This window comes from Carcharodon carcharias, chromosome 14, assembly GCF_017639515.1.
Source record: "Carcharodon carcharias isolate sCarCar2 chromosome 14, sCarCar2.pri, whole genome shotgun sequence".
NCBI classification, from domain to species: Eukaryota; Metazoa; Chordata; class Chondrichthyes; order Lamniformes; family Lamnidae; genus Carcharodon; species Carcharodon carcharias.
In genome coordinates, this window is record NC_054480.1 from 16,017,177 (window position 1) to 16,038,319 (window position 21,143).

The following is a 21,143-nucleotide window of genomic DNA, read 5'->3' on the forward strand; positions in this document are numbered from 1 at the left end:
AATATTTTCAAATAGGGAAAATCTGACATTTGAAGGGCAGGTCTATACAGTCCTGTGATAGATTAACTTCCTTGGTTCTCACACCTCGTTCAACCCACCTTCTGCAGCTTTTTAAACATTTTTGTTGGTGAATGAAGTAATAACAATAACTTGCATTTATATGGTGCCAATTAATGCAGTAAAACATCCCAAGGTACTTCACTGGAACAAAATTTAATGCCATGCCATTTCCACACTGACCATTACACTTGCATACTGAAACATCAAAGAAAGTGAATTAAACTGAATTTGCATCCATCTATGTTGGGAGCCACTTGCTGCACCCTTCTCTTCCCCCATTCCTCCAACTCCGCTCAAGTGCTGCTGAAACCCTCCACAACTCCATTGTTATCGCTAGACTTGGTTATTCCAATAGTCTCTTGGTCACCCAGTCATCTTCCACCCACCGCAAACTCGATCTCATCCAAAACTCTGCTGCCATAGTGTAGCTCGTACCAAGTCCTGTTCACCTATCACCCCTGTGCTTACTGACCTACATTGGCCCCCACCCATCACCCCTGTGCTTACTGACCTACATTGGCCCCCACCCATCACCCCTGTGCTTACTGACCTACATTGGCCCCCACCCATCACCCCTGTGCTTACTGACCTACATTGGCTCCCTGCCTGGCGATGCCTTGGTTTGAAGATTGTCATCCTTGCTTTCAAACTCCTCCATTGCCTCGCCCCTCCCTATCTCGGGAATCTCCTCCAGCCTTACAACCCTCTTGAGCTCTCTGTCCCCCTTCCGTTCTGCCTCCAGCGCATCCACAGTTTTAATCATGCCATCTTTGGTGGCCGTCCCTTCAGCTGCCTGGGCCCGAAGCTCTGAAATTCCCCCCCTAAACCTCTCTGCTTCTCCACCTCTCCTTCCTCCTTTCAAACGTTCCATGAAGTTACCTCTTTGGCTAAGCCTTTGGTCATGTGTCCATCTATCTCTGTACGTGGCTCGGTGTCAAATTTTGTTTCATAACGTCCCTGGAAAGCAGGATATTTTGCTACATTAAAGGTGCTATATAAATGAAAGTTGTTATTGGTGTCCTAGTCAGAGTAAAATTGGAGTTTTGTTTCAAGCGGAGTTTTGAAACTTACCTTTTATACCTAGTAAAACAGAGCAAGACCCTTCCAAGTTTTTGCAGTAAGTAATTGAGTCCCTTTCTCCATCACCCTCAGGGAGCCATGGAGAACCAAGAACTACCTCCTTCCCCCACCCCCCCTACATCATGTAGGGCCCATTGATGGTATTTGTAACAACCAAACCCAGTGATCATGTTACTCAAAGGCTTTTCCGGGACAATTGCATCCTGCCCCTTTGTTACGTTGGTCAAAATAAGACTTGCGTTTATATAGTGCCTTTCACAACTTCAGGAAGTCCCAAAGAGCTTTGCAATCAGTGAGATTTTTTGTCTTGCTGTCGTAATGTAGGAAATGCAGCAGCCAATTAGTATGCAGGTAACTCCCAAAGCAGCAATGTGATGATGACCAGATGATCTGTTTTGGTGATTGTTGGCTGAGAGATAAATATTGGCTAGGACACCAGGGAGAATTCCCTTTGTGCTTTATTTCAAAATAGCATCGTAACTTACCATCCACGGGACAGAAGCGGGCCATTTGGCCCAACAGTTGCATGCCGGAATCGTTTACATCCGCGTGAGAAGGCAGATGGGGCCCTCGGTTTACAAGCTCACCCATCCAAAGGACGGCATTTCCGCCAGGTGCAGTGCTCCCTAGGCCCTTCACTGGAGCATCAGCCTAGATTTTGTGCTCAAGTCCCCGGAGTGGGATTTCAACACAATCCACTGGCTTTGTCTGTCTTGAGCCACAAAGCTCCGGAAAGGTTCCAAGCGCACCCAGTGATCTATACTCTGTTAACTCAGCTCAGTTGAGAAAGCAATAAGGACGTAACCCATGGGGGCCCAGCCTCCCAGAAAGAGAAACATCAGCCCGGGCTGCTGCTCCTGATTGTTATCCAGCAGTGCGGAGCAGGATGTGCGTGTGTGGGCTGCTAGCCAAAGACAGGATCAGCTCCTCTCTGAAGCTTCCTGAAGTCAAGTGGCCTTCGGTCACACCAGGCCCCGGCATGAATAATAGCCACTTGGACGAAGGCAACTGATAACATGGATTTGCAGTCCAGCAAAAGTGAATGCCTTCAGGTGAAATGGAATTAGGTCCAGAGCAGGAGAGAAAAATAACCGGATGAGTCAAACTGATCTCCGGTGTTTCTGTGGTTTGCTCATTTAAGATGTTGAGGCCTGAAGTGGCATGCTAAGGGAAACCAATCTTGTGTTGTGTTTTTAAACAGTCAACGGAGAAAAGAAGCGTTCCGCAATGCCCGGATCACCAGTGGATGTGAAGGCGCAATCCAGGGCCACCCCACCGACCATGCCTCCACCACCCTCAGGGAACCAAGGGGGACCACGGCCGACCTCCTTTACCCCCACATCACGTAGGTTTCATTTGTTATACCCAACCTGAAAGCTTCCCTGGGATCTGTCTACTGTTATATTGTCAACCCGCGTGCTTTGTTTAAACACTGGATGAGACAGAGCAGGTTCAAATCAATAGGGCAGTGAGAGCAGAATGGCAGAAAGAGCAAACTTCATAACCTGCAGCGATTGTGTAGTCCCTGTGCTGAATTGTCTCTATAAAAGACAACAGTTAAAACACGATCTGGCAAAATCCCCCTTCACTCGCTCCAGCTATGTGTTTTCCTGATTTAAGGAGAACGCACAAATGATTTATGGAACAGTTTTCTTTCTGGCTCTCTCCCCTGCTTTTCACCGTTGCTGACTTATGTTTTGGTTCAGCAGTGAGGGTGACCCTCCATCTGGAACTCTTTTCTGTGAACACCGGATCGATTATTAATTTTAAATCTGCAATTGATTAAAAAAAAATTTAACCAAAGGTATTGAGGGACGCGAGGTAAAAGCTGGTATATGAAGTTAGGTCGCACATCAGCCATGATCTCATTGAGTGGAGGAACCGGCTCGAGGGGCTAACTGGCCTTTTGCTGTGCTTCTGCTGTTCACAGCTGTGTCTTGGGGATTAACCTTTAATTCCTGGAGTATCCAGGCCAATCCTGGAGGGTTGGCAACCCCAAAGAAAATAACTGCATTTTTATGCCTAATTTTAACTTAACCATTTTGTATTTGGGTTACTGAACAATATGCTTGGATCAATTTTATCTAGTCCCTTAAATAATCCTGAAAAACCTCCAATCGGCTCACCTCAAAATATCTCCTTTTTAAATTGTTATTTTATCTCCCTCATTGCTGAACTTCCCTGAAGTTAGGCCGTTGAAGACTTGCCATTGAGTGGGAGCAGGCAAGATCTGGCATCCTGGTTGTATCCTCATGTTATCTACAAGGTTCCTGCAAGGTCAATTGTGGGAACCCTGACAAATATTTTGTCCCCCTTACCTAACACAGGAGCACAGAGACCAATTGTAATCGTGGAATGAGACAGCACAGAAGAAGGCCATTTGGCCCATCAAGCCTGTGCTGGCTCTTTGGAGGTGCTATCAACTAGTCCCACTCCCCTGCTCTTTCCCAATAGGCCTCCGTTACTTTTCCCTTCACGTATCTATCCAATTCCCTCTCAGATGTTTCTATTGAATCTGCTTCTACCATCCTAGAAGGCAATATTTCCTAGATCACAACAACTTGCTGCGTTTTTAAAAAAAAATATTCGAGCTGTCGCCTCTGGTTCTTTTGACGTTAAATCTGTGTCCTCTGTTGTCGACCCTCCTGCCGCTAGAAATAGTTTCTCCTTATTTACTCTGTTTACAATTTTGAACACTGTCTATCAAATCTCCTCTTAACCCTTCAAGCAGAACAACACCAGCTTCTCCAGTCTTTCCACATGACTCAAGTCCTTCGTCGTTGGTACCATTCTAGTAAATCTCCCTCTCTAAGGCCTCGTGGTCTTTCCCAAAGCATGATGCTCAGAACTGGAACACAACACCCCAGCTGGAGTCGGAGTGAAGTTTCAAGATAGATGGCACCTCTCTCCCTCCTAAACCAAGGTCTCCCACAAATGGTTCTCGACCTGATTGGTAGGTGGGCAACACAGGGGCTAACCAGGTTGAATAGAAGGTGGGGGGGAGTGGCACTAGGTGAATCGCTCCTTCGGAGAGCTAGCCCATACAGGTAGGACAAGCTGAATGGCCCCCTTCTATGCTGCAACCATTGTGTGATTCTGTGCTAGGAGCTTCCAATCCTTGAGATGGTGAAAGGTGACAAATAAATGCAAATTCTTTCTTCCACTGACTGAGACATTGGAGGAGCCCCCAAAGTGCTAAACCATTTGGCTATTCTTTTAAAGGGTTAAACGTTCAGACACTAAATGCCTTTCTTCTGCACAAATCTTAACAAGGTTACGCCTTTGTTTCTCTCTTTTCCCCCCCTTGTTGCAGTGCCTAATGGCGTTGACCACTCTCCACCTGCCCTGAATGGTGTGCCATCCCCCCCGCAGCGATTCAGCAATGGCCCCTCCTCCTCACTCGCCAGTCAGCAACTGCCCGCCACCTGTGGTGCCCGCCAGCTCAGCAAGCTGAAGCGCTTCCTGACCACCCTGCAGCAGTTCGGCAACGACATCTCACCGGAGATTGGGGAGCGCGTGCGGAGCCTTGTCCTGGCGCTGGTGGTGAGTAAGATCTGGTGTGGGGATGGGTGGGGTGAAGTGCAGAGGGAGAGGGGCAATGGGAATATGAGAGTTGGCCACTCTTGTGCCTGTTGTGTGTGACTGATCGGTGTGTCCTAATTCTGTTTTCCCACCTTGGTTCCACAACTTCTTAATACCCTTGCCTGACAAAAGCTGGGTTGGGCACAGGTTTACTTGAAAGGTGGAATCTGATGATTGTAATCTAAGTTTGTTCCCCTGCTTTTTGCAATTCTTTCATTTTAAAGAGAAACGGCTTGGTGTGGTATAATAGAAACCGAAACACAGTAGGAGGCTGTTCAATTCAGCTTTCCTTCCATACAAGCAGCAGTTCCAACTCAATATTGCTCTCCACCCCTTCCCTTCAATCACTTCACTCACCTGATCTCACAGGTTGGCATGCTCTGTGCTTGAATGACTAATTTCAGCAGTGCATTCCACAGCCTCTCAGCCCTCCCACATAAAATGGATTCTTTTATTCACTCTCCTAAATCCTTGAAATATAATCTCATAGCAATGACTTCATCTTCTAGACTCTTAAATCACTGAAAACAGTCTGGCCTGAGGGTCCCTGGTTTATCCAAATTGACACCAGGGGCCCAATTATAGGAAGTCCTGCCCCCGAAAACAGAACCCGCCATTTTCATCAGGGGGAATGGGGGAAAATTGTCGATTGCACATCCATAGCTCATTGAGGTAGCTGCATAGTTTAAAGTGCAGCTTGCCTTCAGTCAGATCCAATTTTTACTAGTGGGATGTCAGAAACACAACAGGCACTTTAGGCCTGTCAGGAGAAAGTCTAAAGTTAGCAGAGTTCTTCGGAGAGGTAGATTACCCTTTTGGATAGGTCAAGTAGCCTTTGGGATTATTAAAAGTACTTGTGAGTGTGCACAAAAAATGGATAAATTGATTGGAGCTGTCAAGGGACTGTCAAAGAAGCTGGCAAGGTAATTGTGAATGCTCATCGGAACTGTTAAGCTGTCAAGAGATTTAAATCTCCTGGCCTTTAAATTTAAAAAAAGAAATTCTGGAGGTTAAAAATATCAGTGCTTTCTATTTTACGCTACCTTTTGACATAAGCCTGAGGGTTATCATTGTTGGATTTGTGCTGCTTGACTGATTTCACAACCTATCATTATCTCAGTGGGGTGCCTGTCAGTTCACAGTTTGATTGATGGCTCCAAGTGGTTGTGAGGTTTTTGATGTGGTATTGTGAATACAAATGCATAAGGGATTAAGTGGTTGAGGGAATTTAAGGGTAGTGAATGGGTTTTTATCAATGGGCATGTTTTTTTTAAATAGTGAATTCACCAATGGACGTTTAGAACTTTATTTTATTTCCCCTCAGCATGGGTCCTGAGGTCTACCCTTGGTGGATACTGGTTGAGTTGGTGTGGAGGGTGTAAGGGCAAAGAGTGGCGGATGGAGGAGCATGGGTTGGCATGACTTGGCACTAAGTTGACGTAGGGGTATAAAGAACAATGGGGGCTGGGTGGAGGCAGATAGGTTGGCACGGGAATATAAAAGGGCATGGGTAGAGGGGCATGGGTTGGCATGGAAGGAATGAGGCCATGGGAGCGGGTGGGGGGCCATGTAGTGACATGGGTTGGCATGGATTGAGTGTGTGGGGGGTGAGTGTTAGAGTGCTGTTTTTTTTGTTTTCATTAACTTTCCTGCAGCTGAGACAAAGTGCCGGATCACCAGGGCCGGCATTTCACCCAACCTGCCTCCGCCCAACCCAGCAACCCCTGTGATGCCACCGAACTCTTTCCAGGGGCTGTGGGCATGGATCCCATTAACACCTGCCCCCACCCCAGAATGAAAATCTGACCATCCGAGGCACTTCCTCCCGAGTCAGGTTTGCAGAGCCGGGAATTTTCCCGACCCGGGGTGGGGGGTTGGAAAGTCAAGCCTCTGTTCCTACCTACCTCTCCCATCACTTCATAGTTTTAAACAGCTCATCAAATCACCCTCTGATCTCCTCTGTTCAAACATGAATAACCTCCATTTTTCGAGCCATTCTCTGTGTTTGTATTTTCTCATACCAAACAGCATCTGAGTGAACCTGCACTGCACTCTGTCTATTGCGTCCTGAGTGTGGTAGCTAAAACTGTACATTGTACTCAAACTGTGGTCTTACCAAGTATAGACTCACTATCTTTTCTGTTTTTATGCTCTATACCTTGTGTCATAAAACTCAGTTATTCTGTGGCCTTGCGCATTTCAGGTGCTGCTATTAATGGCTTATGACTGTGACCCCTCAAATCCCTTTGTTGTTCCACATCACACAACTTTCTCCCCATCAAAATCCAATTACAGCTGCTGTGCTGGGTCTTGAACACATCCCACTCCCACATTAACCTGGGCCCCTAACTACTAGTTCATGACATTGCCACTATTCCACCAGCTCCCCACAAAAGTTACCTTGAAACTTGAGTAGAAATTACTCCAGACCCTTTTTTTTTTCTGAATCAACGCTGTGCAAGCATCATTTGCTGGAACTGAGAGGCCTAAAGCTGTCCAGGAATATTCCTAGTGAGCTGTTGTCACCTGTTGCACCTCCACAGGCACTTTGCACTTCAGTGACCTTTAGCTGAGTCTTGGGAGTGGGAAGGGGAGCTAGCGCTACTCGTATAATATTAGTCTGTGACAGCTGACACAACTAAAGCAGAAGCAGAGTGGGGTTTGGGGTGAGGGGAAAGAAGTCTCAACTAGCAGATGTTCAGTGCAACACCTGCTATCCACCAGGTGGTGTTGTGGTATTGTCACTGAACTGGTATTCCAGAGATCCTAGGACCCAGGGTAATACTCTGGGGATGGTACTCATGGCAGATGGTAGAATTTGAACTCAGTAAAAACAAAAATTGGAATTAAAAGTCTAATGATGACTACAAAACCATTGCCAATTTTTGTTAAAAACCCATTGGTTCACTAATGTCCTTTAGGGAAGGAAGTCTGCTTGCTGTCCCTTACCTGACCTGGTCTACATGTGACTCCAGACCCACAGCAATGTGGTTGACCCTTAAGTGCCCTCTGAACAATGCTGGCCTAGCCAGTGGTGCCCACATCCCATGAACGAATAATAAAGGAGGAGGAGCGCTCCTTCATTCAAGTAATAAAGGATTTGTTCTGCTAATGGCAGCTCAATTTTCTTCCACGAGTGTTAGGTCCACGTTAACATGTTCAAGGTGCCTAACAGCTGTTTTAGGTGGATACCCAGAATGCCCGTTGCAGTTGCCAAAAATAGGGCCCCACAAATTTAGGCTTGAGACCAATGCCTGTGCAGATTCTGCTGCTGAATTGGTATGCTTTTTGTCGTCTTGATGTCCGAAAAACCAGTGTAACACTGACCAATCACTACACCAAAGTCTTCCCTCTGTGCTGACTACAAAGTTCCAATCTGAAAAGAGACAAGTGGTCCTTGTGGATAACAAAGCATAACCCTCAATTTTGTACATATGAACAAAACTGCTCAGAGACCACTAAGATATGAGGCATATAAAGTATAACTTATCCATCTGGTTAAGGTGGTGGTGTAGTGCTAATGTTACTGGAATCATGATCCAGAGGCCCTGGGCACACTGATTCAAATCCCATATGAATTAGGAGCAGGAGTAAGCTACTTAGATCCTCAAGCCTGCTCTGCCATTCAATAAGATCATGGCTGATCTGATTGTAACCTCAACTCCACATTCCTGCCGATCCCTGATAACTTTTCATCCCCTTGCTTATCAAGAATCTAACTAGCTCTGCCTTAAAAATATTCAAAGACCCTGCTCCACAAACTTTTGAGGAAGAGAATTCCAAAGACTTGCGATCATTTGAGAGAGAATTTCTCCTCATCTCTGTCTTAAATGGATGACCCCTTATTTTTAAACAGTGATTCCTAGTTCTAGATTCTCCCACAAGAGGAAACATCCTTTCCACATCCACCCTGTCAAGACCCCTCAAGATCTTGTATGTTTTAATCAAGTCACCTCTTACACTTCTAAAGTCCAACGGATACAAGCCCCATCCACCACTACTCTCCTCCGTCTGGCTGAACTTGTTCTCACACTGAACAATTTCTCCTTTAACTCCTCTCACTTCCTCCAAATAAAAGGTGTGGCTATGGGTACCCGCATGGGCCCCAGCTATGCCTGTTTCTTTATGGGTTATGTGGAACATTCCTTGTTCCAGCCCTCCCACAACTCTTTTTCCGGTACATCGATGATTACTTTGGTGCTGCTTCATGCTCTCGTCTGGACTTGGAAAAATTTATTAATTTTGCTTTCAATCTCCACCCCTCCATCATTTTCACATGGTTCATCTCTGACACTTCCCTTCCCTTCCTTGACCTCTCTGTCTCAATTTCTGGTGATAGACTGTCCACCAATATCCATTACAAGCCTGCTGATTCCCACAGCTACCTTGACTACAGCTCCTCACACCCCGCTTCCTGTAAGGACTCCATCCCATTCTCTCAGTTCCTTCGCCTCCGTCGCATCTGTTCTGACGATGCTACCTTCAAAAACAGTTCCTCTGACATGTCCTCCTTCTTCCTTAACTGAGGTTTTTCACCCACGGTGGTTGACAGGGCCCTCAACCGTGTCCGGCCCATCTCCTGCGCATCCGCCCTCATACCAACTTCTCCCTCCCAGAAACATGATAGGGTCCCCCTTGTCCTCACTTATCACCCCACCAGCCTCCGCATTCAAAGGATCATCCTTCGCCATTTCCGCCAACTCCAGCATGATGCCACCACCAAACACATCTTCCCTTCAAACCACACCCCCCCCCCCCCACCCCGCCGGCATTCTGTAGGGATCGCTCCCTCCGGGACACCCTGGTCCACTCCTCCATCACACCCTGCTCCTCAAACCACACCTATGGCACCACCCCATGCCCACGCAAAAGATGCAACATCTGCCCCTTCTCTTCTCCTCTCCTCACCGTTCAAGGGCCCAAACACTCCTTTCAAGTGAAGCAGCATTTCACTTGCATTTCCCCCAACTTAGTCTACTGTATTCGTTGCTCCCAATGTGGTCTCCTCTACATTGGAGAGACCAAACGTAAACTGGGCGACCGCTTTGCAGAACACCTGCGGTCTGTCCGCAAGAATGACCCAAACCTCCCTGTCGCTTGCCATTTTAACACTCCACCCTGCTCTCTTGCCCACATGTCTATCCTTGGCTTGCTGCTTTGTTCCAGTGAAACCCAATGCAAACTGGAGGAACAGCACCTCATATTCCAACTAGGCACTTTACAGCCTTCCGGACTGAATATTGAATTCAACAACTTTAGATCTTGAACTCCCTCCTCCATCCCCATCCCCTTTCGGTTTCTTCCCCCTTCCTTTTGTTTTTTTCCAATAATTTATATAGATTTTTCTTTTCCCACCTATTTCCATTATTTTTAAATCTTTTATGCCCTGCTAGTCTTTCCACCCCACCCCCACTAGAGCTGTACCTTGAGTGTCCTACCATCCATTCTTAATTAGCATATTTGTTTAGATAATATCACCAACTTCAACACCTCTGTGTTCTTTTGTTCTTTTGTCTGTGACATCTTTTGATTACCTGCTCCTATCACTGCTTGCTTGTCCCTAAAACCACACCACCACCCCCCACTTCTCTTCCCCACACCCCCCCTCCTCCCCACCTTAAACTAGCTTATATTTCACCCCTCTCCTTATATTCACTCAGTTCTGTGGAAGGGTCATGAAGACTCGAAACGTCAACTCTTTTCTTCTCCGCTGATGCTGCCAGACCTGCTGAGTTTTTCCAGGTAATTCAGTTTTTGTTTCCAACGGATACAAGCCTAGTCTGTCCAACCTTTCCTTATAAGGCAACCTGCCCATTCCAGGTATTAGTCTAGTAAACCTTCTCTGAACTGCATCCAATGCATCCTTCCTTAAATCAGGAGACCAATACTATACACAATACTCCATATGTGGTCTCACCAATGCTGTGTATAACTGAAGCATAACCTCCCTAGTTATGTATTCAATTCCCCGTGCAATAAACAACAGCATTCTATTAGTTTTCCTAACTACTTACTGTTGCTGCATGCTAACCTTTTGCGATTCATACACTAAGACACCCAGATCCTTCTGCATCTCAGAGCTCTGCAATCTCTCACCATTTAAACAATATGCTTCTTCTTTATTCTTCCTGCCAAAATGAACAACTTCCCATTTTCCCACATTATACTCCATTTGCCAGATCTCTGCTCACTCATTTAACCTATCTATATCCCTTTGTAGCCTCCATATGTCCCCTTCACAACTTACATTCCTACCTATCTTTGTGTCATCAGCAAATTTAGCAACCATACCTTTGATCCAAGTCATTTATATATGTTGTAAAAAGTTGAAGCCCCAGCACTGATCCCTTTGAATCTTGCTAACCAGAAAATGACCCATTTATGTTTGTTTCCTGTTAGCTAGCCAATCTTCTATCCATATTAATATGATAACCCCTACTTTTATTTTCCACAATAACCTTTGATGTGACCCCTTACCAGATGTCTTCTGGAAATTTAAATACAGCACATCCACTGGTTCCCCTTTATCCACAGCATATGTTACCTCCTCAAAGAAGCCCAATAAATTGGTCAAACATGGGCCAGAAATTTACGTTGGATGTGCGGGTGCCTGCCCGAATCGGAATTGCCCGGGAAGATTTCAGGCGCGCGTCCCAATGGCATCATGCTTGCACGCAACATTATGGTCGGCAGGTGTGCTTGTTAACGATTAAGCGGACAATTAAGCCCATTAAGGAGCCAATTGTCAGCGATTTACAATTGGTGGACGGGCCAATCGGCCACGTAGGCTTCACATTTTCATTACAAGCTCCATCCGGGGGGGGTAATAAAATGTCCGGTGTTAAATAAAATAAAAGAAGACCTCTGAGGGACGAGGTGTTGTATAGTCTGCTGTCAGGTGCTTGAACTTTCAATATTGACACAGTTCACAGCAGTTTATTGCCCTCATTTCATTTTTACTGTTCTTGCAGCTCCCTGAGGCAGCTCCACAGCAGCTGTCAGCCTTCAGAGAGCGCCCACCTGCATCCTCGCTTTTCTCAGTGCCCACCCCGGGTAGCACTGAGCCTATCTCCATGTCGGCACCCACCCCGGGCAGCACTGAGCCTATCTCCATGTCGGCATCCACCCCGGGCAGCACTGAGCCTATCTCCATGTCGGCACCCACCCCGGGCAGCACTGGAGCCTTTCTCCACGCGCCTTTTACACTGGCTGCCGGTTAATTGGCCAGCCGGTGTGAAATCGCAGCTGGGGGCGGATTTCGGCTGGAAACACACATCGCGTCTGCTTCGATCACATGCACCGACAAGCGCAAGATTCAGGCCGTGATTTCCCTCTCACAAAACTATGTTGACCCCGCCTTGAATTACCTGGAATTTATCTAAGTGCCCTGCTATAATGTCTTTAATAACGGCTTCTAATATTTTCCCTATGACGGATGTTAAGCTAATTGGCCTGAGGCTCCCTGCTTTCTGTCTCCCTCCCTTTTTGAAAAAAGGAGTTAATTCTCTATTTCTTAATCTAATGGAACCTTCCCCAAGTCTAGGGAACTTAGTTGATGCGTTGGTTATAATTTTCCTATCTCAACAGCCACTTCCTTTAAGACCCTAGGATGAAATCCATCAGGATCCAGGGACTTGTCAACCCACAATTCCAACAATTTGCTAAGTATCATTCCCTGGCAATTGTAATTTTCTTGAGTTCCTCCCTCAAGAAGGGAGCTATTTCTGGGGTGTTACTTGTGCCCTCTATAGTGAAGACCATTGCAAAATACTTCAATTCATCTGCTATCTCCTTATTTCCCATTATCAATTCCCCAGACTCAATTTCTATATGACCACCTGCACACCACAGCAGCCGGTGGAATTCAAATTCAAATTAGTTTAATTAAAATTTGGAGTTAAAATTAGTCTAATGGTGACCATGAGTCAATTGTTGTAAAAGCCCATCTGGTTCACTAAAGCCCTTTAGGGAAGGAAATCTGCCATCCTTACCAGGCCTGGCCTACATGTGACTCCAGACCCACAGAAATGTGGGTTGACTCTTAAATGCCCTCTGAAATGGCCTAGCAAGCAAGTCAGTTGTATCAAACCATGGAAAATCTAAAAGGAATGAAATCGAACAGAACTCTCGGCATCAACCAAGGCACTGAAAACAACAATAGCACACCCAGCACTGTCGAACCTGCATGTTGTTCTGGCACTACCGCCATGCTTTTTGGGATAGATTTTGAACAGATATAGCAATTCAAAACTGGGCATCCATGAGGCGCTGTGGGCCATCAGCAGCAGCAGAATTGTATTCAACCTCAGTCTGTAACCACATGGCCCGGCATATCCCCTCCTCTGCTTTACTCTACCCCACCCTATCCCACTCTCCCAAGCCGGCGAATCAACCCTGGTTCAATGAGGAGTGCAGGAGAGGATGCTGGAGCAGCAACAGGTATACCTAAAAATGAGGTGTCAACCTGGTGAAGCTACAACACAGGACTACTTGCGTTCCAAACACTGGAAGCATCAAGTGACAGTCAGAGTTAAGTGATTCTCAGAATTGTTACAACACAGATCCTACGACCAACAGATCAGATCTAAGCTCTACAGTCCTGCAACATCCAGCTGTGAATGGTGGTGGACAATTATACAACTCACTCGAGGAGGAGGCTCCAAAAATATCCTCATCCTCAATAATGGGGGAGCCCAGCACATCAGTACAAAAGACAAGGCTGAAGCAACCATCTTTAGCCAGAAGTGCTGGGTGGATGATCCATCTCAGTCTCCTCTGGATGTCCCCAGCATCACAGATGCCAGTCTTCAGCAAATTCAATTCACTCCACATGATATCAAGCAATGGCTGAAAGCACTGGATACTGCAAAGGCTATTGCCAAATTCTGGCAATTGTACTAAAGACTTGTGCTCCAGAATTAGCCGCACCGCTAGGCAAGCTGTTCCAGTATAGCCATAACACTGGCATTTAGCCAGCTGTGTGGAAATTTGCCCATGTCCTGTCCAGAAAAAGCAGGACAAATCCAATCCAGTCAATTACTGCCCCATCAGTCTAATCTTGATCATCAGCAAAGTGATGGAACATGTCATTGATAGTGCTAACAAGTGGCACTTACTCAGCAATAACCCGCTTACTGACGTTCAGTTCAGATTCCATCAGGACCACTCATACAGCCTTGGTTCAAACATGGACAAAAGATCTGAACTCCAGAGGTGAGGTAAGAGTGACTGCCCTTGACATCCAGGCAGCATTTAACCAAGTATGGCATCAAGGATCCCCAGCAAAACTGAAGTCAACGGGAATCAGGGGGTGAACTCTCCACTGCTTAGAGTGATATCTAGCTCAAAGGAGAATGGTTGTTGACTATTGGAGGTCAACTATCTCAGTCCTAGGACATTGCTGGAGGAGTTCCTCAGGATAGTGTTCTAAGCCCAACTATCTTCAGCTGCTTCATCATAAGGTCAGAAGTGGGAATGTTCACTGATGATTACACAATGTTCAGCACCATTTGTGTTCCTCAGACTGAGGCAGTCCGTTTCCATATGCAGCAAGACCTAGACAATATTGGGCTGATAAGTGGCAGGTCACGCCACACAAGTGCCAGGCAATGACCTTCTCCAACAAGAGAAAATCTGACCATTTCCCTTTGACATTCAATTTGCTGGCTAGGCCAGTATTTATTGCTCGGCCATTTCAGAGAGTATTTAAGAGTCAACCATATTGCCGTGGGTCTGGAGTCACATGTAGGCCAGACCAGCTGAGGACAGCAGATTTCCTTCCCCAAAGAACATTAGTGAGCCAGGTGGGTTTTTATGACAATCGACAATGGTCTCATGGTCATTATTAGACTTTTAATTCCAGAATTTTTTTTGTAATTCAAATTTCACCATCTGCCATGGTGGCTTTCGAACCTGGGTTCCCAGAGCATTACCCTGGGTCTCTGGATTACTAGTCCAATGACAAAACCACTAGGCCATCGCCTCCCTTGGCATTACCATCATTGAACCCCCCAATATCGACATCCTGGGGGTTACCATTGACCAGAAACTGAACTCGACCAGCCATATAAATACTGTGACTACAAGAGCAGATCAGAGGCTAGGAATTCTGCAGAGAGTAACTCACCTCCTAACTCCCCAAAGCCTGTCCACCATCTACAAGGTTCAAGTTAGGAGTATGATGGAATACGCTCCACTTGCCTGGATGAGTGCAGCTTCAACGACACTCAGAAACTTGACACTATCCAGCTCAAATCAGCCCACCACCACCTTCAACATTCACTCCCTCCACAGCTGACGTGCAGTGGCAACAGGGTGAACCATCTACAAGATGCACTGCAGCAATCACCACGGCTCCTTCAACAGCACCTTCCAACCCGCGACCTCTACTACCTAAAAGGTTAAGGGCAGCAGACACATGGGAGCACCAGCAGCTGCAAATTCCCCTCCAAGTCACCCACCACCCTGACTTGGAAATATATCGCCATTCCTTCACTGTCGCTGGGTCAAAATCCTGGAACTCCCAACCGAACAATACTGCAGGTGCACCTACACCACAGGGACTGCAGCGGTTCAAGAAGGCAGCTCACCACCACCTTCTCAAGGGCAACTAGGGATGAAAAATAAATGTTGGCCCAGCCAGTGACACCCACATTCCGTGAATGAATAAAAAGAAGGATAATTGATGTTGCAATTGGGGGGGAAAAAAAAAGGTCAAACTGAGACATTCTGTGATGGGGACTGAGGCACGTTGTTAGAGGGAGCTTCTAGGCTTTGCTGAACCAGATTTGGAGTGCATGATCGTGACCCTGGCTACAAAGATTGTGGAAAATGTTCCATTACGAGCTACGCCATTTTGTTGAGCACAAAATTTAAAATGTGTTGATTTGTATTGTGTTTAAATGCAGTTTGCATCTCAAAATGGGAAATTTTAGTGCAATGGAAACAGAATAGGGCTTTGTCCTGTTTACTGCGTTTTTGAGAGAGTCGTTTTATATCTAATCCTAAAATATTGCTGATAAAAGACAGGTCGAAGCTTTTCGTCTTGCGCTCATCAGGACACTTCGCAAGAATGCCAATATAAGGAGAAAACAACAATTTATACTCTGAGTTGGGAATGCTGATTGGGTGACAAGTGGGCTCTAATTGGTAGAGGCATTGCCGTGGAGAATGCACCAGTGATGGTGACTGATAGTTAACTGCCAAGCATTGTTTGAAATTTAAACCTGGCAACTTGACCTGATTTAGTGTAAGTTATTGTTTTCTCCTTATATTAGTAATCTTGTCAAGAATCCTGATGAGTGCAAGACAGAAAACTTCGACATCTCTCTCTTTTTCAGCAACACTCAAGTTCTGTAGTGCCAAAACGACTAATCATAAAATGTTATATAAGGTATAATTTATCCAAATGTTTTTTATGTTGGAACAGTATGTCAATGCTAATCCTGCATGTGCTTCACCAGTTGCTTCTAAATGCACTGGACACGTTAATGATTATTGTAGCTATGATTGTCACAGATTCTAATGTATTGCCAAGCAAGGCTTCACATTGACTATCCTCTCACTGTTCCTATTTACACCACGTCAGTGTTTTTGAACAACTAGGTCAAATCTAATTGATTTAAACATGATGGAATTATTGTTGACCGACTTAGATATGATCTCCTCAGTTGTTTGAACTTTTAACTAATCTAGGAACAATTACGCAGGAATTCCCTAATGTCTGGGGAACAGTTGCAGCCAGAAAACTGGCCAGCCAGTGTCTACTCCCATGTTAATACAAACAAGTTTTTTTTAATGACCAATGCTTTTTGCCAATTGTTAACCAGCTCATCATTGTTCAAAATAAATGTAAGTGTACCTGCCAAAATTGTGTTTCACATTATCTTTATACAAGGAAATTTGTTCTTAAACCAGTGAATCTGCCTTTACACTAATGAGTGAAGTCAGTGGCATTAGGGGTTGTGGTATTTTGGTCACTGGATATGGCACAATACCCCAACTCTTTATTTTTTGGATTTAACAATAGTTCCTAAAAAAAACAATCTACAGAGACATTGATATGAACCTGGTTGGCTTTGGAGGCTGGTTGTAGGATTAGACCCAGAGTGGGGATATAGCAGATGCCTCCTATTATCTGATAGCTCAGAATCCCAAGTGTTGAGATCAACCAGGACGCCAGTTCTTGATGGACTTAAAAAAACTGTCCTTCGAGGGAGAGGTGATATCGGAGTATTCTACCAAAAGATGAAGCCCCTGAGCTGAGGGCATGGCTTCACTTACAAACACTCGGCTGACATTTTTGTCATTTTTTTTTTACTTACCCTTCCAGAACTCAACTGTGACCATTGAAGAGTTTCACTCCAAGCTGCAAGAGGCAACAAACTTTCCGCTGCGTCCCTTTGTAATTCCATTCCTAAAGGTAATGCACTCTCCTCCTGTTTGACATCCATTATCTGATGAGGGCCCAATTTTTTTTTTCTTTGGTGGGGGGAGGGGAGGAAATGGGGAAACCCAACATGGCAGCTGTAATTAATACTTAAGCAAAAAAAAAAACTGCAGATGCTGGAAACCTGAAATAAAAACAGAAAATGCTGGAAATACTCAGCAGGTCAGGCAGCATCTGTGAAGAGAAATGGAGTCAACATTTTCAGGTTGATGACCCTTGGGTTCCTTTCCACAGGTGCTGCCTAATCTGCTGAGTGCTTCCAGAATTTTCTGTTTTTATGGCCGTTGTCGTTTATCACTCAGTATAAGCTCCATTAAGAACTCCACAGTCATCACTGAACTGGATACCCTGGATTTGGCCCTTTGGCCACGTTAATTAAAAGATTCTTTTCTACTGTGTTTCCTGCCCTTTACGGGACTACTCATGCACAGGTAGCTAGCGCGTGTGGTGCTGATAGAAGTCGGGTTGCCATCTTTGGGGTGTGACTATGGGAGGTCTTGTCGTGGGAGCTCTTGCCACTAGCTGCCCTGCCCCCATACTTGCACCTCACACATCCATCCTAGTGACACACTGCACTCTCGTGCCAATTTGAAAGCCTGCCAAATCCCCGCTACTTGCTCAGATGATTGTTGACTGTCAAAAAAAAACCTCTTAATCCATCGCCAATATTCTTATAACTAACGAATGAAGGTATCCAAATAAAATGGAAGAAAATCTCTCAATTTTTTAAATGCCCGATGATTTTTCCCCCCCCCCTGCAAAGTTGACGTATAATTCCTGGAGATGCTAGATTAATCCTGGAGAGTTAACAACCCTATCTTAAGGTAATTTCCCAATTATTAGTATCTCCTTGGGAAGGGGACCTCTCTTTTAAAGGGACATTGAGCTTCACTAAATTATACCGGGAAACCTAATACATACTGGTATCTTAGTACTCCCTTGTTACTCCGCTCTCTTTTGTTGTTCAGTATTTTGTGCATTTAAACTGTTGATCAGCAGCAACGTGGGAGCTGGCATCTTGTGCCGAAGCCTGTCTCCAAGGACACGAATTGCGTGTTGTCGACAGTCTCCGGCCTCACAACTGCTTCATGCTATCCCGCAAAAGAAGCTTCCACACAAAATATCTTTTTCCGTGCTGTCTCTGTCCATCGGTTTGAAAGCATAAAGCAGAATAACAAGGAAGGGCAAAGAGGTTTGCAGCATCCAGCATCGCACAGCTGTCCAGTGGGTTTAATGCTTAACCGGTAACCCAAACTACCCCTTTAAGGCTGCGGGTCTTAAGTAGGCAAGTCCAGGAAATTCTTACTGCCTGGTCACTGTGGAGGTTAATCAACTGACAATTCCAGCTATAAATGTTTTGCTCTAGGTTCGTCACTGGCTTTCTTTCTCATTTTTGATTTAGCAAAATCCTGTTACAACTCCTAGAATGTGTGATGCCTGATGTATGGATGCAAGATATATAAATTAATAATGACCTCACCTTTGCAGAGCTGTTATTCATATTTCGCATTAAGGTTATTATAATGGAAGGCGTATTGTTAATCAGTGGCTTAATGCAAGGTGTTGATGTGGAATGGCAATTGTATGAGATCTTTTGACTGCAGCAGTCAGAGTTCCTTTTTAATGAAGTCACTGGGGGAATAGGGTCTCCGTGATCTTAAGTCTTTAACATATCTAATATGTTCATCTTGGAAGATGAATACATGGCAGTGACTCTCATGACTGTATAAATGGAGCTGTCTGGAGAATAACTGATTAGTCCCTCGATAGGTGAAAATGATGCACTGATGCCACAGAGCTGCCTAAATGCCCTTGTCCCATGCAACAGGCTGAACAGTCATCATGGTCCAATGGGTCAGATGGACCGGCCAGTGCCACGTTGAGCCATTCTTCCCAGGAGGCTCCCAAGCTGGACACCTGAACCAGGCGCAAGTTTGCTGATCTCAGTCAAATTGACATTAGGATTGAGAGGACCTATCCCAGCTGGCTGAGGGTAGGATTGGAATCCTCCTTGATTTTACTGCCCCCGTTGTCCAGGGTCAGACAGGAAAAAATTGGCCGCTTCATCAGTAGCCCAGCCGACAGTCTGAAACATGGCAGGAAAGGTGGATAGAAAAATAGCAAAGAAAACCTTCATTTTCTGCTATTACACCGCACCCCCCCCCACCCCCCCCCCAAAAAAAAACTTTAATTGTGCTTTTCTGTGCTACGCAAGCCTCCACCTCTCAGTCCCTCTTTTTTTAAAATCACACTGTGTCAATTAGTTTTACCTTATTTCAGAGACATTAATTGACTCTGTGGAGTTCAGAGTTGCCGATCTTTCAGGTTTTGGCCTGGAGTCTACAAGAATTGAAGATTAATCCCTGGGACCCTGCTGCGATCAACGCCCAGGAGAAAAACCACACCAATGTGTATTTTTATTTCATTTTTCTTTGAACACTTTAGTTTATTGAAAGTGTTGAAGTGGATAAAGACAGCATGGTTATCCACTTGAGGCAGCCGAAGGCAGTGAAACTTCCAGGACTACACGTCCAACCAGAATTGTTGACCCCCTCCAATGCTGGTAAACGCAGGCATGGAATTCTCTGCAGCACGTTTTTTTTTTAAAAAAAAAACACTAAGACATTGCGTTTGTGCTGCTTGTGTGCTCCTCTCAGCAATACACCACAGATCTGGAACCTGAGGGGGAGCTCGCAGTAATTCACTGCTTCCAGAAACGAGCTTGGAACTACTTGCATCTGAATGACACTTACTTACTGCTGGTAAACCCTCCACCTTTTAACGTTTTCTATTTTTGGAAACTCTGCTCCCTGTGGCTGGGGAAGATCACATTCTCGGAATAAGGGGGTCAGCCGTTCCAGGGCCGAGATGAGGAAAAAAACATTAGTCACCCGGGTTTGTGAATCTTTGGAATTCCTTACCTCCGAGTCCAGCTGCTCAGACATTGAGCATATTCGTATAGACTGAGATCAATAGATTTTTGGACTCTCAGGGAATCTAGCGATAGGGAGATAGGGTCGGAAAATGGAGGTGAGGGAGAAGTTTAGCCAAGAGCTTATTGAATGGGGGAGCAGGCTTGGGGTGGGGGTTGTGGGGGGTTGGGGGGGGGGGGGGGGGGGCAGGGGGGGGGGGCGGGGGGGGGGGGGGGGGGCAGGGGGGGGCGGGGGGGAGTGCCATATTGCCCATTCCTGTTCCTATTATCTTCTTATTTTGCCATGCATTATCAATCATTGCTATTTTCTATATGTATCTGTCGGAAAAGAAACTCTGGTTTAAAAACCCACCATCAGTTGAAAAATGCAAATCTCGCGTCAGAAGCTTTCCGATATTTCGCAGCAATTCCTGCCTCATTTCACAGTTTGCAGTTTTTATTCTTTTATATTTAAAGCTTAATTTTGAGTGCCTTCATTTTTATTAAAGCAGGGGTTAGTCCTTTTATCCCTGCAGTCTAGCTCTTCAACACCATCCTGACTGAGTGATATTAATCATGGGAGTTGCTCTCTTGAGAAGGGGGGGGTGTGGGAGGAAGAGGAGGAGGAGGGGTGGTGGTAGTGGTGGTGGTGATGAGGAGGGGGGTGGTGTCTGTTGCAGAGCATGAGTGTGAAACCATGCTGCAAACCCTTTTTTTTTGTGGAAGTATCGCACACCATATGGGCACCATATCACTTAGTGGCAATCATTCGAAAGGGAGGATTTTTTTTTTCGCTCAACTCTATAGCATCCGCCCTCTGAGGGAAAAGCAAATGACAGGGACCATATGTGTTTGGATATTTGAGCTGAATCCTCAATGAGGGGAAGCAGCTGTAACTGCCTTCACTTCAGCCTGCCTTTCATTACATTAATGTAACCCTCCGACTCCCATTCCAATCTGCAGTATGGCAAATTGCTCACTGCAAAGATAATGGAAACCATTTCAATTACTGGGTCCACTGCTGACATTAGCACCAGTAAGACTTCACGGCCCATCCTGATC

At 45.6% G+C, this 21,143-nt stretch overlaps 1 protein-coding gene across 2 annotated transcripts in view; it reads left to right on the forward strand.

Moving 5' to 3' along the window:
* The window catches only part of LOC121287455 (protein CBFA2T1-like), a 146,599-nt gene that overhangs the window by 94,217 nt on the left and 31,239 nt on the right, over positions 1-21,143 (forward strand). The window contains exons 1-4 of one of the 2 annotated variants that reach the window (XM_041205354.1): positions 2,060-2,192; positions 2,342-2,485; positions 4,454-4,683; positions 17,054-17,143. In XM_041205354.1, the coding sequence (XP_041061288.1) occupies positions 2,183-2,192; positions 2,342-2,485; positions 4,454-4,683; positions 17,054-17,143 (474 nt within the window). In that variant the 5' untranslated portion in view covers positions 2,060-2,182. Of the gene's footprint in view, positions 1-2,059; positions 2,193-2,341; positions 2,486-4,453; positions 4,684-17,053; positions 17,144-21,143 lie in introns of those variants that run through there. The other variant, XM_041205353.1, reaches the window with a different exon arrangement.